The sequence below is a fragment of the Ambystoma mexicanum genome, chromosome 5q, assembly GCF_040938575.1.
Source record: "Ambystoma mexicanum isolate Mex_15411 chromosome 5q, UKY_AmexF1_1, whole genome shotgun sequence".
NCBI classification, from domain to species: Eukaryota; Metazoa; Chordata; class Amphibia; order Caudata; family Ambystomatidae; genus Ambystoma; species Ambystoma mexicanum.
Genome location: NC_090933.1, coordinates 900,036,815 through 900,055,490, shown reverse-complemented (window position 1 = coordinate 900,055,490; position 18,676 = coordinate 900,036,815). Strand labels below are relative to the sequence as shown.

At 45.5% G+C, this 18,676-nt stretch overlaps 1 protein-coding gene across 1 annotated transcript in view; it reads right to left on the bottom strand.

The window, feature by feature from the left end:
- CPQ (carboxypeptidase Q) overlaps positions 1-18,676 on the bottom strand; it is a 1,957,200-nt gene that overhangs the window by 1,695,307 nt on the left and 243,217 nt on the right. The window contains exon 3 of the mRNA XM_069621402.1: positions 6,557-7,012. Coding sequence (XP_069477503.1) covers positions 6,557-6,989 — 433 coding nt within the window. The 5' untranslated portion in view covers positions 6,990-7,012. The remainder of the gene's footprint in view (positions 1-6,556; positions 7,013-18,676) is intronic.

The window sequence follows — 18,676 nt, the reverse complement described above, 5'->3', positions numbered from 1 at the left end:
AAAAAGAAGATCTGGTTGAAAGGCACATTAATTTCTAGAGACTAGATGTAATGTACCATGACGATTCACTAGATGTCGTCACTTCTCCCAGAGGGGGAGCCCTTTCCCATGAGGCCAGAGATGTGAGGCCGCTACCCGATAGTCCCCCTGTGGGTGGTAGGATCCCATGGGGAGGGACTCCCCCTCTAGGGATACGGACGACCATCTAGGGTACCTCATGAGAACATCACACCCCCACACACTACAGTCTCTCATCTGCTAACCTCTTTGTAGACAGTAGACCCATGTACTGTTATGAGGCAGAGTACCTAAATGTCCTTGAAAATACTGAGACGAAGAAAAGGAACCTAGGAAATCCAAGTACTGAGACTAGTTGGCCCCACAGAGCAATGAACATGAAACATGTGAAAGAGATGAAGGACTTACATAATGGGCACAGGCTCTGCAAGCAACATTGTATACAAATCAACAATGGATTAAACCAAAAGTCTCAGGCTGCTGCGGCAGAAGACTGCAGGTCTGCTGCGCACCAAATGCAGGAGATACAAACCTGTATCACTGAGCCAGAGAGAGCACCAAGGACGCTGGCAGTCTGCCGTGTCTGATGATGAGATGGTCAACAGCAGCAGTGTCGAGAGGAGGTCAGAACGTGGACGGCAGCCTTAAACATCACCACACAGCCGAAGGGAAAGCAAGACACCGGAGAAGCCGAAGTGAATGCCTGCCATCCCAGGAAGCCCTGGCGAAGTCCCGAAAACCCCCAAGGTAAAGAATGGCAGGGGTAACCCAGAGTGGAAGCAGAGCGGTTTACCCAGTGGTTGCATGCAGTAGTCTCGAGGCCCCTTTGCAACCATAACGCTTGGGTGGCAAGACAGGGGCAGAGAGCCTACAAACCTCCTTTCCTCTTTGCAGTGGTGGAACCAGGCCCGTTGACCACTGGGGAAGGGTCGAGGAGCCTGAGAGCCATAAAGAGAACTTGGGACGGAGAGTCCCTCACCAAAGTGGCAGGGATAAACTGACTGACAGAGAACCAGGGTCTGGGACCCGAAGCAAGAAATTGATACGAGTCATCTTCCTCATGGCAGTACTTGGCAGGTAAGTGAACCAAGTGGGTCAGATCAAAGAAGAAGAGAAGCAAGGGTCATGAACCCTCCTAATACTCACAGTTGGGTGTTGAAGGTGTGAAGCCTAATGACAAAAAAAGCATCCGAAAGGAGTCATTCCCCCTGGTTGTAAGGAAATGATAAACAAGATACCAGGAGAAAGGGGTCATTCTCCTGGTAATGCGGACTAGCAGGAAAGTCCTAAAAAGACTGGGGAAGGGAGTCATTCCCCCGGGCCATCTGAGGTTGGACACAAGGAGAAGGGAGACATTCTCCTGGCCAACTAAGAAAGTACTATTTGGAACTTTACTATCAGAGGAAGAAGCCATTCCCTCTGACAATGTGTGAGAAACTATTATTTGGATCTTTTATCATCAGGGGAAGGGAGCCATTCCCCCCGACAACGTGTGGGATATGAGACAGTTATACGATTTGGGAATTTTTTCAAGAAACCAGGAACCATAACCCAGGAGAAGGGAGTTATTCTCCTAGGGCTGGAACATTACTGCTTTATTCTTTAGTTTCTAGTGTAAGGGATAGAAGTAAAGTTTCCTTGACACAGACCGGTGGACACTTTTGAGTTGGCAGACATCCTGACAGACTGTGTATCTTTAGTTGAGGCAGGTAAACCCTTCTTATTAATAGCAATATATAGGTTTTCTCTTGCTTTAATAAAATTCTTCAGCCCCAAACATGCCACCTTTGTATCAGTTTCCTTCTGCACCCTTATAGTACACGTTTCAGAGACATTTAGAGTAAAAAATCTGAATCTCGGTGAAACCTTTAATAGATTTCTATAGGCAAAAGTGTGTCCCCGCTATGATTCATGGAGCAGAATGTGCATTGGGATGTCCCCATTCACTATGGGCAACTCTCGAAAACAGCTTTTGGTGTAAAGTGTTGTGGCTTCCAAATGGAGTTCCGACGGCGTGTATCAGATATGAGTTGGATCTTACATCAACAAATGCTAGAGTAACATGGAATATGTTGACGCTTTATTGAAAAATGCTCTTGAAAAATGGCCCTCCTCAATTTGATATTCTGCATGATCCTAGCAGTGGAAAGAAGGAAATTATTCTTACCCAACAGGCTGAACGCTGTGATAAAATCTTGGGAGATCTTAACATTGACAAAAATATATTGCAAATGAATCCTAATTTGGCAAAAAACAAACTCTGGTTGCAAGACTGAATGGATACCGGAGATCAGAGACGCCAACACAAACTAATGCAAAATGTTGCAAGTGAGGCTAAAGCCTTAAACAAGATCCCGAATTATATGGAGAAATTCCCTAACAAACACTGAAGGTCCTTATTTTTGAAATTTTGATAAAATCAATTTCAAACCAAAGAGGTTCTCAGTCTGTCGAAAAATAATTTAATAAAGGATATGAGATGTAGATTTTGCAACAACGTGAAGAAAATGTTGAAGCATTTGACTCTATTCTGCTTGACGCTAAGATCCCTGAGAACATTTGGGAACATTTATCGCAGAAAGACCTTCCGTGAGTGGTGAAGACTGGTGGTCTGTATGTTTTGATGAAACAAATAAGAAATTAACAACTGCACTGACGGCTTTCATGGAGCAATTGGTCAATCTGTTAGCAGACAATGCCGAGAACACTGTAAATTAACAGCAGGTGACATAAATTTTGCATAAAGAGTGGGTAATGTCTTTTTTAAAAGGGTCTGAGAGCATTACGAACTGTGTGCTCAAAGGTCAGTGTTAAATGTGTATGGTTGTGCTATAATGAAATGTATTTGAAAGGTTTGTAATAAACCAAATAAAATAAAAAATAAAAATCAGAATCCTTGATGAACAAAGGAGACTTACTTTAGTAAAGGCAGAATCTAGCTGTGTGCTAGGGTGTGGGGTACAGCATTTCAGCAAGCAGATGACAGGATGGTTAATGACAACAACCTTTTCGTCTACTACACAAGGAGCCAGTGCTAGAAAGTAGAAAGTAGAAACTGTGAAAGAGGTGACATCTGGGGTAGATTACACCCTATGTTAATAATATGGGGTTTCAATCTAGACCTGTGCCCCTTGGTCACTGTGCCTATAGACCACTGGAAAACCACACATCATGGACTACACCCAACAAGGCAAAAGCACTGGATTGTCCTTGCGGGCAGGAATAGGTTGATCTGCAAAAGGATATTTCTTCTCAGGTAAGACAAGGTGAGGTAAACATTGACTGCAGTCCGTCCTGGGTGGGCACCATCCCATATAAAAGGTTACTTAGCTGTGCTTGTTCTCAGTAGAGGGGTTATCACATTTTGGGCAATGATGCCTTAAACCACACCAAAATGGTGCACTGTATTTCTGTGTCCAGCACCGAAGCAAAGCGCCAGAGAGGAATACTTGCCCACTGCTTTGTCCCTGTGTGCAGCTATCCCTCAGCGTTTGTGTGAATAATGAAGGAACGTTCAGGGATAGGTGCAGTTCATGGCTGCTCTCACAATCTCATGGTAGTTTCTAGTAGCACAAGTAGAAGGTTCCGGTCATGGCCTCAGAGTTCTCGAACTGTCCAAGGTCACCTGCAGTCTGTTGTGGGCTAAGGGCAAAGGTTCCAACCTACAACCTCAATTTCGCCAAAGTATCTATTCTTGAGGTGGAAAGAACCATGCTGACTCTCAAACCATCCAATTGTCAGGGTGATCTTTGCCCAGCACTATTAATCAAGGATGCGGCTTCTGATCTATCAACATTTATAACTAAGTTTATCAATGCATCCTTTGCAACCGGCACCATCCCCACCAACCTCAAACAATCATGGGTACTCCCACTCCTGAAAAAAACGACCCTAGATCCACCCACACCTACTAACTATAGGCCAATCACAACAGTGCCCTTTCTATTAAAAATTCTGGACAAGGTGGCCTATATGCAAATACAAAAGTATCTGGAACTACACCAGCTACTAGGAGCCAGACAATCAGGCTTCCTTCCACAACATGGAACAGAGGCAGCCCTCATCGATCTTAAAACCCAAATCGACGAGTTTAGGGACAATGGCAAATCAGCCCTACTCCTCCTTCTAGACCTGTCAGCTGCGTTCGACTTGGTTTATCATACAATTCTATGCAACCATCTTGACACCGCAGCACACTTCTCCAAGGATGCCATAACCTGGATCAGATCCTTCCTAAGTCACAGAACAATGAGGGTCTTTTCGCCTTTAGCAGCAGCAGACCCCATACCCATCACCTGCGGTGTGCCACACGGGTCCTGTGTCTTGCCCACATTGTACAACATTTTTACCAAGCCCCTTTTCGATGATCTGGACCATCTCAGTGTCACCTACACTATTTATGCAGATGACACCCAGATTCTCCTCCCACTTTCACGGGACTATGACAAGGATTTGGCCCTGGTAAACAGAGTGTACATCATCATCCAGGCATTGATTGCCATGCATGGTCTATGCCTGAATAATGACAAAACAGAACTCATCATCCTGGGCACCCCTACTAACTTAAAAAAAACTAGGATCAGACTATTCCTCATTCATAATTGATGGCAACTGCATTAAAGTAGCAAAGGAGGTAAAAACACTAGGTTTTTATCTTGACTCTTCCCTCTCCTTTGCCAAACATGTTAACTCACTAGCTTCCACTACGGCCTATACGTGTAAACTCATCTTAACCAGTAAGCCTATTCTCTCCAACAGTAACTGCACTATCCCGGCCAGAGCACTCATCCTGTCCCGCCTGGACTACTGCAACGCCCTTTACCTAGGTTCTACCAAAGCCACCTTTAGAAGAATCCAAACCCTACAAAACAACGCCCTTAGAACGGCGCTAGGCATCTCCAGAAGAGACCACATTTCTGAGAGCAGTCGTCAGAGCAACTGGCTCCGAACTAAGGACAAAATCCTTCTAAAAACCTTGTCACTCACCCATAAATCCCTGAACAAAGCTGCCCCCATCTACCTGTCTGAGAGATTCCACAGACTTCCCTAAAACCATCCAGATCAGCAAATAAGGATCGCCTGTCCATCCCCAGATTCAAACTCTCTACGATTGGTGGTAACAGCTTCCCCGTGAAAGCGGCCAAATTATGGAATTCCTTACCTCCTACACTGAGACTAGACCAATCCTACCAAAACTTTAGAACCAACATTATCCTGTGGCTGAAATGTAATAACCTCTGAATTTCATGACACATAATCCTGCAGCATAACTACTAATGACTCTCTGCTAATGTTATATAACGACACAGCCTGCCTTGAAATGCCTCTATCTTTTCGACTCACTACCGGCTACCCCCACGATGGTAACCATAAACTTTCTACACACCACTTGTAATATTTGTAAATATCTACGTATATCCTGTTCCCCTGCAAATACCTGTATATACCATTTCTGTAAATACTGTATATAAGTAATTGTTTTGATACTATGCTCTTGTAACTAAGTTTCGCATATTCTTGTAAATGCTGCGCCCTGATACCCCTGGGTCTGAAGTGCATTATAAATAATCAACAAAAAAACAAACAAACCTGGGTACTTGCAGTTTGGAAGCAAGACAAACCAGAGCAACACAGGTTTGAATCCCTGGTCTGTGCTTAAAAATCTTTTCGGTATTAAGTGTGTTATAAAAAACAATTATAATAAACTTATAAGACATTTCACAATGGTACCTGATGGGAAAAAGGGGAATCCTTTATTGTCATGGAGATTGGCTACATATAATTGAAGGTATTCCCTCTGTGCAAACAATGGCAGAGAGTATCTGCCAGTCTCTTCTGCATTTCAGAAGGGGCTGTAAGACATCTCCTAGAATACCAATATCAGTCAGGGCAAAAAACCTGCCGTAAAGCTGTCGCTATTGCTCTTTGTACATCAGAGTCTACAATACAAACGCTTTGCACTAGTGCAATTGCAATTTTGCAAGGTGTTAGCACTAGAACAAATTGGCTCTTTTGCAAAACACCTACTTCTTCAAAGCATTTTTGCTCAGGAGCTACGTTTGCCCCGGGACTAAAACGAACAGTATTAGAACTAAGGCAAACGTTAGCCTAGTGAAAAAATGCATTAAAGCATATCCACCCAGTGCCAATACCATGCAACACTGCACTTCCACTAGAGTATGGCTCTTTAATATGGCTCCAGGTCTTATGATGGTGGGTTATCTTCATTTAAGCATCTGCTATCCAAGCGAGGATAGACAATATAGTGTGTGGTGTACATATGTCGTGTTTGCGTAGCTGTGGCATGTACAGCTCTTTCTTGATGTACATGTAAATAAAAGTTTGTTTTTTGGTTGCCTGCAAGGTGATAGGGTTGTTAGTGTGGTGGACGCACGTATGGTCAGGAACTGTAATTTGGCATTCTTGAAAGCATATGTTACATTATTACTGCTGATAGCAAGGTTATGACTACCCTATTACTTGCTGAGCATTAACTATACTTTTAACACTGTATTTCAAAAAAGGCCCACACCATTACCTTCGGCCGGTGTTCCAACGCTGCTCCCGAGGCCCAGAATCGCAAGGCTTTGGTTCCTTGGCTCCAGCATCATAGCGCTCTCTTCGCCCCTCACCCAGTGGGGCACCTTGACTGGCTCCAGAGCGACATTTTCCAATCCATCCTGCTGCAGTGCTTTGTACATGTAGCCGATGGCAAGTTCTAGATTTCGAGAACCGCTAATTCGGTTACCAACTGTGTCCACAAAAAGCCCAAGTCTGTCATAAGACCGATTCTGGGCCTTGCCGTACACAGCGAGGTTTATTATATCCTGTGCGATATCCGCGTAGTCAGCTATTTCTTCTTTTACATGTTTGCTAGTCCTACGTCGAGATTGATATTTTTCTGATTTTCCTCCCATGCATCCCACCAAAAGAGAAACGATGAAAACAGCGACAACAAAAAGATATTTCATCCTTCCTTGACTTGAAGTTTGTTCTGTGGAAGGAAAGGGAGGTAGAGTTAGCGGCAAGAGTACAATAAGGATTGTTGTAAATAAACTTTTTATTGGATTATCTTCACACCAGAAAGCCACACAGGCCCTTTCTGCAAGAGATTTCAGTGGTCTCTGAAACATGTGTCATACATAGGCAGTCTAACATTTTGTTCTTTAATTCACAATGCATTGTGCACATTTTAACTTCTCTTGAACAGTTGACAGTCTCCTATCATTGTTCTAGGAAGGATACGGACTGTGCAATTTATATGACGTAATATGAAGCTACCAGAAGGGCGAGATTGTGTCTTTCTAGTTAACTTAACCACCCCTCAGCATGCGTCTAACCTGAATGGTCCAATGAGCCAAGTTGCACGCGGTTCCCTTTGAGGAAGACAGCAGCATACGCAAAAAGCATGAGCAGACATGTATTTATGTGACAACTGACGATTGCAATATTGTTGTGAAAAATATGTTGGAATGTGACATAATATTTTGTCTATACCAATCTGGAAACAACAAATAAAAAATGTGATTTCCTCATTGACTCGCGTTGACTTTTCACAGAAACCGAAGAATTATTTGAAGAAAGAAAAACGAATGGCAGATTGAATCGGATTTCAGCTATAAGAAAATTACATATAGCCGAACATTTCGATTGAGTCTCCCATTCGGAGCCATTACAGTGAACAAAGGGGAGCAGGGGTTGCAGGGTTGTCCCCCGCACCCTTGTTCACTGTAATGGCCTCCAGGGTTGTGGCGGTTTCCCCAGCTGTCGGAACAATAAAGTTTAAAAAAAACGTTTTAAAAAGTACCCTGCAGCACCGGTTCCCGATCACAGAAGTAAAGGCAACAGGCGGGGGCAAAGCAAGTTGGCGGCACACAGCGAAGTGTGCAGCCAAGGGGAAAGTAAGGGGATGGGTGGGAGTGGATTAACTGAAATGGCCAGAGGAGGAAAAACCAAAAGTTATTTTGGAAAAAACTCGGTCATTTCAGCTTCGAACAAATCTCGGTAATCCACTTTTCACATCTCCTGCTGATGCTGTGAGACGTGAGATCATTTCACTGTATGTCATGAATAGGGATAGAGGAATATTGAAAAGGTACCAATGGCCATATATCTGCTGACAATTTACACAAAGGGTTTGAACATACTGAAAGTATTCTTACTGTTCCACAAACAAGTGCTGGCATCACAAATGTTTCCCAGGATGGTTTGACTAGGTTTGTAGAAGTTTGAAGAGGTTGTATTATGGCTGCCGTCTATTGCTACAGAGACATTGGGAGCTGGGGTAATGCAGGTCAGGTCCGGTCAAATCAAACTCTGTAGTCAGTAGGACAAGAACGGAAATTAACTTTAATCTACATTTACAGGTTTAGATAAACCGGCGAAGCCATCCAACAGGGACATCCAATACCTAGGCCAGCTTTCTTCAACTGCCCACCCTAACACTACAACATTACTACCATGCACATCACACAACCCACATTTGACTCTGCAGCACCACAGTCACGTCTCATGCAGTAAGGGAAGAGTGTTATGCCCCTCACACAATACCCACAGAGCAACATTTTGGAAAAAACAAGCACAGCACTATCAAATTCAGCAACGCAGCCATCACCAGTGCAGAACTATCAGCATACTATCAACACAGGCCTCCTGAATATCTCAATACATGTGGGATGGAAACAACCTCCAAGTAGCAACAGGTAAAACAAACCTCAAACTGTCCACACAGGTGGTGCAATGTGTGAGGAATTCGACCATCCCCACAATGGCTGTGCGCTCACTTGGACTTTTTAAAATGTTTTATATGAAATTGAATGTAGGTCAACCTCTGAAAAATGTGTGGGGCTAATCTACACAAATATTCCTATGCTATCTTCACAACATACACATAGACATGAATACTGGGTGGACACAGTCTAAAGGCGCAGTCCTCTCTGTCACATTTAGTTGGAATGCACATAGTGCGGTCCTGAGTGTTTGGTGTTGCTGGTGGAAAACGTTGCTGTTCTGGACATCGTTTCTTCATTTTGCTGCAGGTGCTGCCCCTTTAATTGCTGGGGCCTGGGTGTTTGGTCCTTTGGTCGAGGGAACCGTGAACACTACGTTCGGCAAAGCTAGCTGACCTTTGTTGAAGCGGTGAGTGGAAAATTGTATATTGAGACCGTAAGCTGAATATTGTAGCTGATGCACAGTAGTGTTTGCAGGGCTCGGGGGGAACAGAGCTCGTTGTTTACGGCCTGACTCCCATCGCATCCCGGTACTTTTTTTCTTGCCGCTTTCCCACTGTATGGTTTTGTATCTTTTTACACAGCCATTTTTTCTTTTTTTCTTTTCTTCAAAAGTTTAATGAAATCAAAAAACTCCACTGTGTTACCCTACATAGCGACACCTGCCAAATGGGAAAACGGTCACGGAGACCGCAAAGCAAAAAGCATCACCCAAACGTATCTCCAAGCAGTAACAAAACCAAAAGGGAAGCAATGCACACTGCAGATTTTTCTCAGTCGAAAATAAAGGATTACTTTGAAAACCCCACGACTGTCAAAGTGGCAGCACAAGGAGCTTCTTTTTCTGACTCTCTCACTGAAAAGGGGGACGAGTATATGTTGGACCCTAACATCTCTATTGATAACAACGGCTCCCTATTAAAGCCTTGTCAGGTTATCCAAAGGAATTTTATGGCTCCTGCGGACTTCATTTATGACAACATCTTGGGATCAAATGTATCTCGCAGCCCTGATTCGGAGAAGTTATTAACTACGTCAGAATCATTATCTAGTGAAAGTGACTATTGTTGGGGGCCTGCTCCGGTTCACCGGGCAGGCCCCATGCGCTTGTCGGGATCACCCGACGGGCTTCCTCAGTGCAGCAATCACGCCGCGGATTCATGGGTGGGGGTCACCCCACCCGCTCCGGATCACCGGAACCACCCACGTGGCAGGGGGCACCCAGCACACGGCGGCCCCGGCTCTGGGGGAACCCAGGCCAGGGTCGCCCCAGCAGCCATGGTCACATGGCACTTGGATTACCAGGGGACGGAGTTGCCCAGCAGGGGCACCGTCCTCATGCTGTGCCCCGTCCTTGGGCCAAGCGCATGCGGTGTGGCACCAGCATGGTGCTAAATGAACGACACCAGAGTCCTTGATGGGAGTGACTGATGAGCCGGAAGCAGCTTATATCTTTTATTAAGTCGGTCACGTGGCTACTGCCACGTGACCTATTACAACATCCTGGGAGCTACCATGATCCCAGGAGGGGTGCCATGCAACAACTATGATGAGGAAGCACCGGTGGCTGGCGCAATGCCCCTTCATGATTCATATAACATATGAACTCCCACCGCAGCTTTATAGGGGGTATTGGAATCAATAATCGATGCACTTTTCCTATTATGTACTAATATGGCTGCTGAGTAGCAAGGTTTGAAGGATGTTGTTGCCAAAGTGGGCAATGTAATTCTGCTGGCAAGTACTGATTCTGTGTCTCCTGACAACCAGCAGGTGGAGCATCCCCCTGTCTTGGGGCCTACAGCTCCTCCTTTTATTGATGCCAATTCATCGGCTGGTCTTAATATGGAAGCAGGAATGACATCTAGGGCCGAAGGCTTGGGCTGCTTACAGGCAATGTCATCAGCTCTCCGGGGGGAACCGCAGCAAGGAACAGCTTACGTTGTGGCTGACTCGGAGAGGTGTGTGGTGGAGGCGATATGTGCAGAAATGTTGCTTAACAGCTCTCTGAGCCCCTCAACGTGTAAGCAACGCAAGTGTCGGGTACCCGCTTGTCAGAGGCCCCAACGTAAAACCTGGTGCAGTATGCAGGTGGCCGGCCGCATCTGGAGGTGAAAGTGGGGGAATGTCATGTACACACTTAATTGGAGGGGGTCAAGACTGTGACTAAGGCTATGGGGGAAGGCATGGTCAGACGGGTCTGTCTTCAACGCCCCTTGGATAGATGGCTTGGGCCCTTCCCCCGCCCTCACCGTGGAGCCTGAACCGCAACTCAGGACAAAATAATCCAATTCCCATCAATACGAATTCTCTTTCATTGAGAATTAGTATTGATGGGAATCGGATTATTTTTGGAGTGCGATTTTTAGCGCTGAGTCACTAGTGTTGCTACGGCGGCCTTTAATATATGGCAATTGGTGGCTGAAAAGCTGTCACTTTAATTTTAAATTTTAATAGCTGTTGATTTTTGACTCAAAAATGTATTTACAATACAGCATCATTTTGATGTTTTTAGTATACAGTTGAAATAGGAAATGTATTTTAATTAACACTGTTTGACTTTGTGATATTGTATTATTTGCCTTTTTAATATAGTGTAAAAGGTGACAATGTTCAACCAAAGGCACTTAAATAAAAACATGAATTAAAAAAATGTAGTTGGAATGGAACACCCAGGAGTACATGAGGCATCTCAAAAGGGAGAGGGCAAAACCTTCCTGCTGCCATGGCCAGCCTAATTAAATAACAAAGGCTCCATGGATCCGCCCCATCCTTTGCTGGCCCTGCTGGTGGCAATGACGCATACTGATGAGAGTTAATTTAAGCAGGTCCACGAGAGGCCTGGTCGCAGGGCTAACAAAAGACAGGAAACCTCAAAACCTTTGCTATACATCTGTGTCAACCTGAAGCCAGCTCCCCCCTCTTAGTATCAATGAGAGTGAGCTGTCATGTCTGGTACATGTGTTTACAGTAGGAAGAGGGTAGGAGTATAATTTGATGGAGACAAAGCCTGTTCTCGCCACAAGTTCAAGGGAGACCTGCCTTTAATCAGGAACTAAATAGAGCTCAATTAACCAGCAAGACCCTTTGATCCACAACAGACAGGAAGATGGGTGGGACTTAGCGGTACATGTTTTCACCCCTTTACCTTTACTGTTGCAAAGCACTCTGGTTATGACCTCATGCATAACAGAAGATGGTTGGTGGGGACCCAAGATTGGTTTATTAAGGTAGTCTTAGCCCACACCAATCACTGTGGCCCATTTGGCTTTAAAAGAGGGTTGGACCCCTCTTTTGGCAGATCACCCAAAGACTTCACAAGGAGTAACAAGAAGAACTCATTTGGACCCTTGCTAAAGGAACAGTCTGCCTTACAGCTTCCGCCAGTGAAGGAAGGCCAGGATTTCCAAAGTGGAAAGCAAGACCCCCTCCCGTAAACATCTCTCAACGAACATAGGGAGATACTGAACCCAGAGAACCCTTCCAGCAGCTCCAGAACTGGTACCCAGCCAGGACAGAGCGTCCCCTGCTAGGCTCTGCAAGCAAGCTACCTAGGTGGGAAGTGTGTTGTAATGTGTAGAGGAGCAGCTGCATGCCTCTACTGGCGATCCCGCCCCCTACCTCCTATATGGTGGAAGCCTGAGATCGTGCCGTGTTTGACACCAGCAGTTGTGCCAATACTGCAGCGTATATTCAAAAGAAGATACCCGTTGAGACAACCTTATTGAATGTATCCCCGAAGAGACAAGAGGAACTTCCTGAAGGAATATGAAAAAGAGCAAAGAACGAAGTCTGTGACGTCTTGAGAGAATATGAACGACATCTCAGAATACTGACTGAAGAGGATGCATGGATCTCATAGAAACCATCGACGAATTAAAGAATATAGTAAACTTTTAAATACGAAAAGAAGATTATACGTGCACGAAGTGCTAAAGAGAATCAACCATTCAATAATTGTACACATTCTGAAATGCAAGATAGACTAAGACATCATAGAAGCTGGCTATATGTAGTGAACAGAATGCAGGTGAAGCTGCCACCGTATAGAAGTTGGACATTGGTATCATGAATTTAGTAAGCGAGGACCCATGAAGAAGGGAGAATTGTGTCACAGCAAGAATACGTTGAACCGTGGAGCTGCATGGTGAGGTTATCTGGTCTGGAGTAAAGACTGAGGCAGCCAAGGTCGGTTATCTATTCTGGAAAAGAGCGAATGTACAAAGGATGAATCATCTCTTGTTAAGGTGCAAAGAAAGAACACCAAGGGTGCCAAGTTTTACTCATTTAAGACATTTAAAACCCTACAAAATGGACCGAATTGTGGTCTCCTGTCACGTGAGCCAAGAATAAAAATAGAGTTGAACTTGGAGTCCTAAAACAACGATAGTAAGTGCCTGCACTCCCATATATTCCTAGAGACAAGGATACCTTTTAAGGCCAAGTTCAAAGACAATCTTCATGACAGAAGGCATGGGTGATGAGAGAAGTTGGGCTAATTGGGTCGGGAGGTAAAGTCAGGCCCACCTCCCTGCACCTGGGTCTGGGCTTACATGCTGCTAAGTGAATCGAATGGTCCAGACATGGCACAAGTGTGCCAACCAATTGTAGAGGGCCGTATAACGAAGGACTTTATAGTTTGAAGACCAATTAAAAATGGTGTACTTAATGGTTTTGAAGATGACATGTTCTAGAGGTAGTCATATATCGCCAACATGACAGTGGGCAGCCAATCACAAAGTATACTTAGATGTTCCCCTGAAGCCTATCACAATCCTAAGTATGTTTTTAATTATTTTCTGCGTAGTATGAAATCACCTCTGACATATTTCTAGTATAGAATCTATGGTTTGTGAAAAGATCGCTGAGAGAAATCGAGCAAACGTCCATTGATGTTAGTTTTAACTCTCTCTTTTAGATAATTGTTAATAAAACAGTACTTTGCCATCTTCCTGAGTTGGTTTGGTTATTTTGACTCCGAGTTATTCTGTGAACCCATCCATTGCATGCATGTTCCTGAAGGGCCATAAGCTTAAATGGAATGCTGAAATGCTGGCCTGCACTACGCGATCAGCATTCCATGTTCTTCGAGTCAGTTGGTGAGGGGCTGTGTGGCAGTGTGGCCACGTAGTCTGCTGATCATTAAAGTTGCCTTTCCACTTACCTTGCCTCCGGCCATATTTCACTGGCGATGAGGGTTACGGTGGCAAGAGGCGGCCCCGGCTCATCCACGTGTGCATGACCTAAGGTACCACGTGGGCCATCATCGCCGTTCCTGCTGCTTCCTGGATGACGTCAGCCCACAGCAGTACAAGAAGACAGGGTACAGGCAGCCTGCAGTGGAGCACTCACAGGCGGAGCCCGCCTATTATCCAGACCGCATCCAGCCCCGAGCACCAGAGCGGGGAAGCTGCAGTGCACATACAGCACTAGAGGAAAGGACCTGGCGACGTCGTCGGACCTAGCGGCCATCTTCTGTTGCTTAACAACTCCTACAGTAACATTATTGCAGCCTAAATGGCCAGGTCTCTTTTCTCCTAAAATTCTCTTGCCTTTTAGGACCTGATGCAAACAAATTATCCCCTTCTTCTGGGTCTCAGATCCTAAACAAGTTTTTTTAATGTCAGCCTCCCTCCGTCGGGTTCACTATGGCTTTTGCAAATATATTTTCTCCTTGGCATTCCCAAACCCTAATGTCTTTTTAAGCAGTTCTCTGTGGACATCCCTCTGCCAGGTTCACTTTTGTCAACACACTGTTTCTCCCTCTATCTTCCTGCCCTTCCTTTACATTTTTCTATGCACTTACTGTATCAGAATTGTCCCTGGACCTAGTATGATAGCAATGCATGTTTGTCTCCTCCCCCCTGCCTTTACTTGCCCCCCTCCAGCACTATCTCAAATGTCATCAGGCCTAATATGATAGTCGCTTGTTTTGTTTCTCTCCCTCCTTTCTCCTCCCCTCTCCCTCACCTCTTGTTAATCTCCGGCTCTACCAGAAATGTCGTCAGACCTAGTACGGTAGTCACCTGTCTGTTTCCCATTTCCTTCCTATCTGTGTTTTAGCTCTTGTACTATCTGTAATGGCGTCAGGACGAATACGAAAGTTAATTTCACATTGTTGTTGTTCATGGCCTGTAAGAATGTCATTGTATTTTCCCTTGTTCCCTCCCTTGCCCTGAAGCACTTTGAAATACATTGTGTATAGGCGCTATATAAATAAACATATCATATCATATCTTGGGACTTTAGACTTCGCCCCTCTTTATTGGCATCCCTCCGTCGGGTTCATTCTTGCCACTTCACATTTCCTTTTGCTTTCTCTTGATGTGGGATTTACTTCCCTTGCGTTCTTAATGGTTTGCCGGTCAAAGATTTTCAAATTTACAGGGATTTTGCTAGACCTCTGTATGACCACTTTAACATTTCTTGGCGGCTCTCCTATGGCCTTCTGGTATCAGCAGTTTCAATCAACATGGGATCAGCCAGAGTCTCTCGAGTGAGCACAACCGTGTGCCGATCCTCTCTGCAGCTGGTCTTCCCTTAACAATTTACAGTTCTTTGAACTTTCCTCAATGTGCCACTTTGCGACTTTCCTTCAACACAGTTCGGTTTCTTATTGGTTCTCTCCTCGACTCACCGACTCTGATGAACCGCCTGGCTTTTCATTGTATCTGGAGTCAAGGCCGGTACCACGGTAGCAGGCGTCTCCCTTGGTCCTGCTTATCAGCATAGGCACACGCCGTGTAAACCGGTGACATCTGTTGCAACACCCTTGAGCTATTGTTCACTGTCTTATGATTCTTTCCACTGAGGTCTTGCAGATCTGGGAAAGGGCAGGGTTGTTCTCTCCTGGTCAGCCTTTCGGTTTTCACCACCTTTCTCCTCGTCTTGAACTGCCGTGCCTGGATAGCTGTCTCGTCGTGCGGTCTGCCTTGCTCATACTGTGCTCTCGTGCTCCACCTTCTATCCCTCTGGGAAGAGAAAGGGCCATCAGGTGTGTGTGATCCTGGTTAATTGCCTGACTTTGCCTGACCCTTGTGTCGGGACATGTTAGGTCTTTGGGTTTTGTCTGTCGTCTTTCGTGATGTGCAAAAGTGTTCGTGTTGGAAAAGGCGGGGCACTGTTTTGCAATATCCTACATAGGCGGATGGGGAAAAGGTGTTGAAAGAAAGGGGATACCGCATCTCACACGTCGGTGTCCCACTTACACTCCCTGAGGACCCCCATCCAGGTGATCCTCCCTCACTGGTCCACCCCCAGGAATGGGATCCATTTGTGAACCGTGTCCTGGCCACCTGGATGACAGATCCCCAGGGACTAGTTAGGAAGACACCTTCAGGTTTCTCACAAAGACCCAACAATACAATTTTTTCTCCAGGGCACAAGGGGTTGGGGAAGGTATCTATGCCTACGTTACGGCTTTGCATACTCTCATGGCCACTTGCAAGTTTACAAGAGTACAGAGCCAGGAGGATAGCTCAGGGGCAATACGCTTGCCTTAGAAGCAAGACGACGTGGAGCAACACAGGTTTGATCCCTGGGCCTACGCTTAGAAACCAACGGGTATTAAGCGCGTTATAAATAACCAATTATAATTATAAAGAATACGTCAGAGAGCAGATCATGATGAAGATGAGGAATTCCAAAGTCAGAGAAAGGTTATGGATAGACAGATAACTGCCTTTGGGCAGGGTAATTGAAATTGCAAGAGCCATCTAAGAGTCACGCGTCAGTGTTCAGGTCGTCACGGAGAGGATGGATAGAAATGGTCAAGGGAGTCAATCCATGCGGTTTTATCACCACCCAAGAAAGGCGGCATGGATGCCAGAAGCAAGACTGAGAAGTTTGCTGGGCAAACAAACAGACTGAGCAGACTGAACCAAGGGGGTGGGATGAAACAAGTGTGCAACTAGTGCGGTTGGACCAGTCACCCCACTGGGGCAAAGGGGTGCCCGGCATGGGCCGTGGAATGTAAGCGTTGTAAAACTAAAGGGCACTATGCTAGGATGTGCAGTTTGGATGGAGAGGAAAGTGGCACACAAGGCAGACAAAGTGTCAGGGTGATTAAGGCCGATGGGGTTACAGGCAGTACTGTGACTCATGACAGTGCTGTGATGAGGGAAGGTGTGATACTACATGTCAAGGGGGGGGCAAGAGGGGACCATGGGACACATTGGGCGTCATTACGACCCGGGCAGTAAACATGGCGCTATTTGCGCCATGGCTGCCACCGGTGAACTACCGATTCCGCCATGGTGAATGGCGGAATTACCGCCCCATTCCAAGGTTTGCGGGGGCGGTAATTCCCCATTCACAAGCTTGCCACCTCTACATTACAGTAATCCACCATGGCCAGCCCTACAGATAAGAGGTATAGACAGACTGGAAACAGACTCACAAGTACTAGTCACCCTGCCTTCACTCACACAGCTCCATGGATCTGTCTGGACCAGTAGAACACTTGCTGCCACGGGACTAAACTACTATTTCTACCGGATCCGAGGGGGTACAAATGATATGATATGACATTTATAATGTGCCGTTACACAAGTGTTTCAAGGCGCGAATGTATCTTTAACTTTGCATGAACAACTAGTTGCAAAGATCTATTTACTACAAAAACATTTCTATTCTACAGTTAAAACATATTTTCTGTGACTTAGAAAATCCTCCCCCTGGGAAAGGGATTTACTTTATCTCCTTAGAAAAATCACTTTACTCACAACTAATAGTGAGTAAAAAACTCCCACCTCGATATCTTATAAGGAGCATTGACCTTGGCTTTACAAATAGTCTTCCAATGGCCTTCAAAGTCAAAAATGTTCTTAGATGACACCCTATGACTCCATGAAGTATGAAAGGCTCCCGCAATCACAGAACATTCCAATGCACCGCAGAGACCATCGAAAACTCACAGGAGCAGGTAAATGTAATCTAAAAGACCTCTGCATTATGGCATCCGCCTGGTTAGCTGTGCCACCCTAGGATAACAGCGAACCAATGCAACCCATTACAGCTACAGGATGAATGTCTTTCCCATGAGCTTGCACATCTGCAGGTGTTCCATCAGTTCTTGTAGTCCATAGTTCCTGTTGGCAGCATCCATACACACCGAGCATACCGTGCGTGCCACAGTCTCTCCGTGCATTCCAGAAGAAATGGACATTGCTTCCTAGCATTGCCATCACTCCCTGGGAAATAATAAGGCCAAAGCTGACCATAGGCAAAGCCTCTTCCCAAATCTCCATTGCTCCACCTGGCAGGAATCCGGAGAGCTCGGGATCACACATAGCCAGGTGCCCACAGCAAGCATTCCATGGAAAATCCCTCTGCACTGCCAGGGCTCCAGCCACCACATGACCTGAACCCAAAACAAAAGGACAGTCTTTCAGTCCACTGGTGGCCTTTGCATCATGACAAACAGGTCACTGGCACTCTAGCAGCCTGGTAGCCTTCTTCAAGAACGCAGAAACTCCAGCTAAACACCAAAGGAGAGCACTCGCCACATGAAACTTCCTCTGCCATGGCAAGTCTCCCAACAAGTAGCATAAAAAACCTGCACATGCTGGCATCGACAGCGCAGGTAAAAGGGCGGCCTGCATAAGAACTGTGAGGAGTGTCTTGCTCTTCGCTGTCCCTAGGCACAGCAATGGTACATTGAAACGTGGCTGTCACGGTTATAAACAAGGACTTCAAGTGACCCCGAGTGGCCAGTAGTACAAAAAGGAAATCGTTTTTACTCTTCAATTAAAGCTTTAGGCATACCCAGCAGACATGTCAAATACTCTAACAAGCATACTTTCATCTCCCAGTCCTAACACGCCATCATTGTATTCTCACACACTACTCAATCTACACTGTACTCTGCTGTACTACAATCACATTGCAACACATGCATCATCACTTCAATAGCATTACATGGACCACAT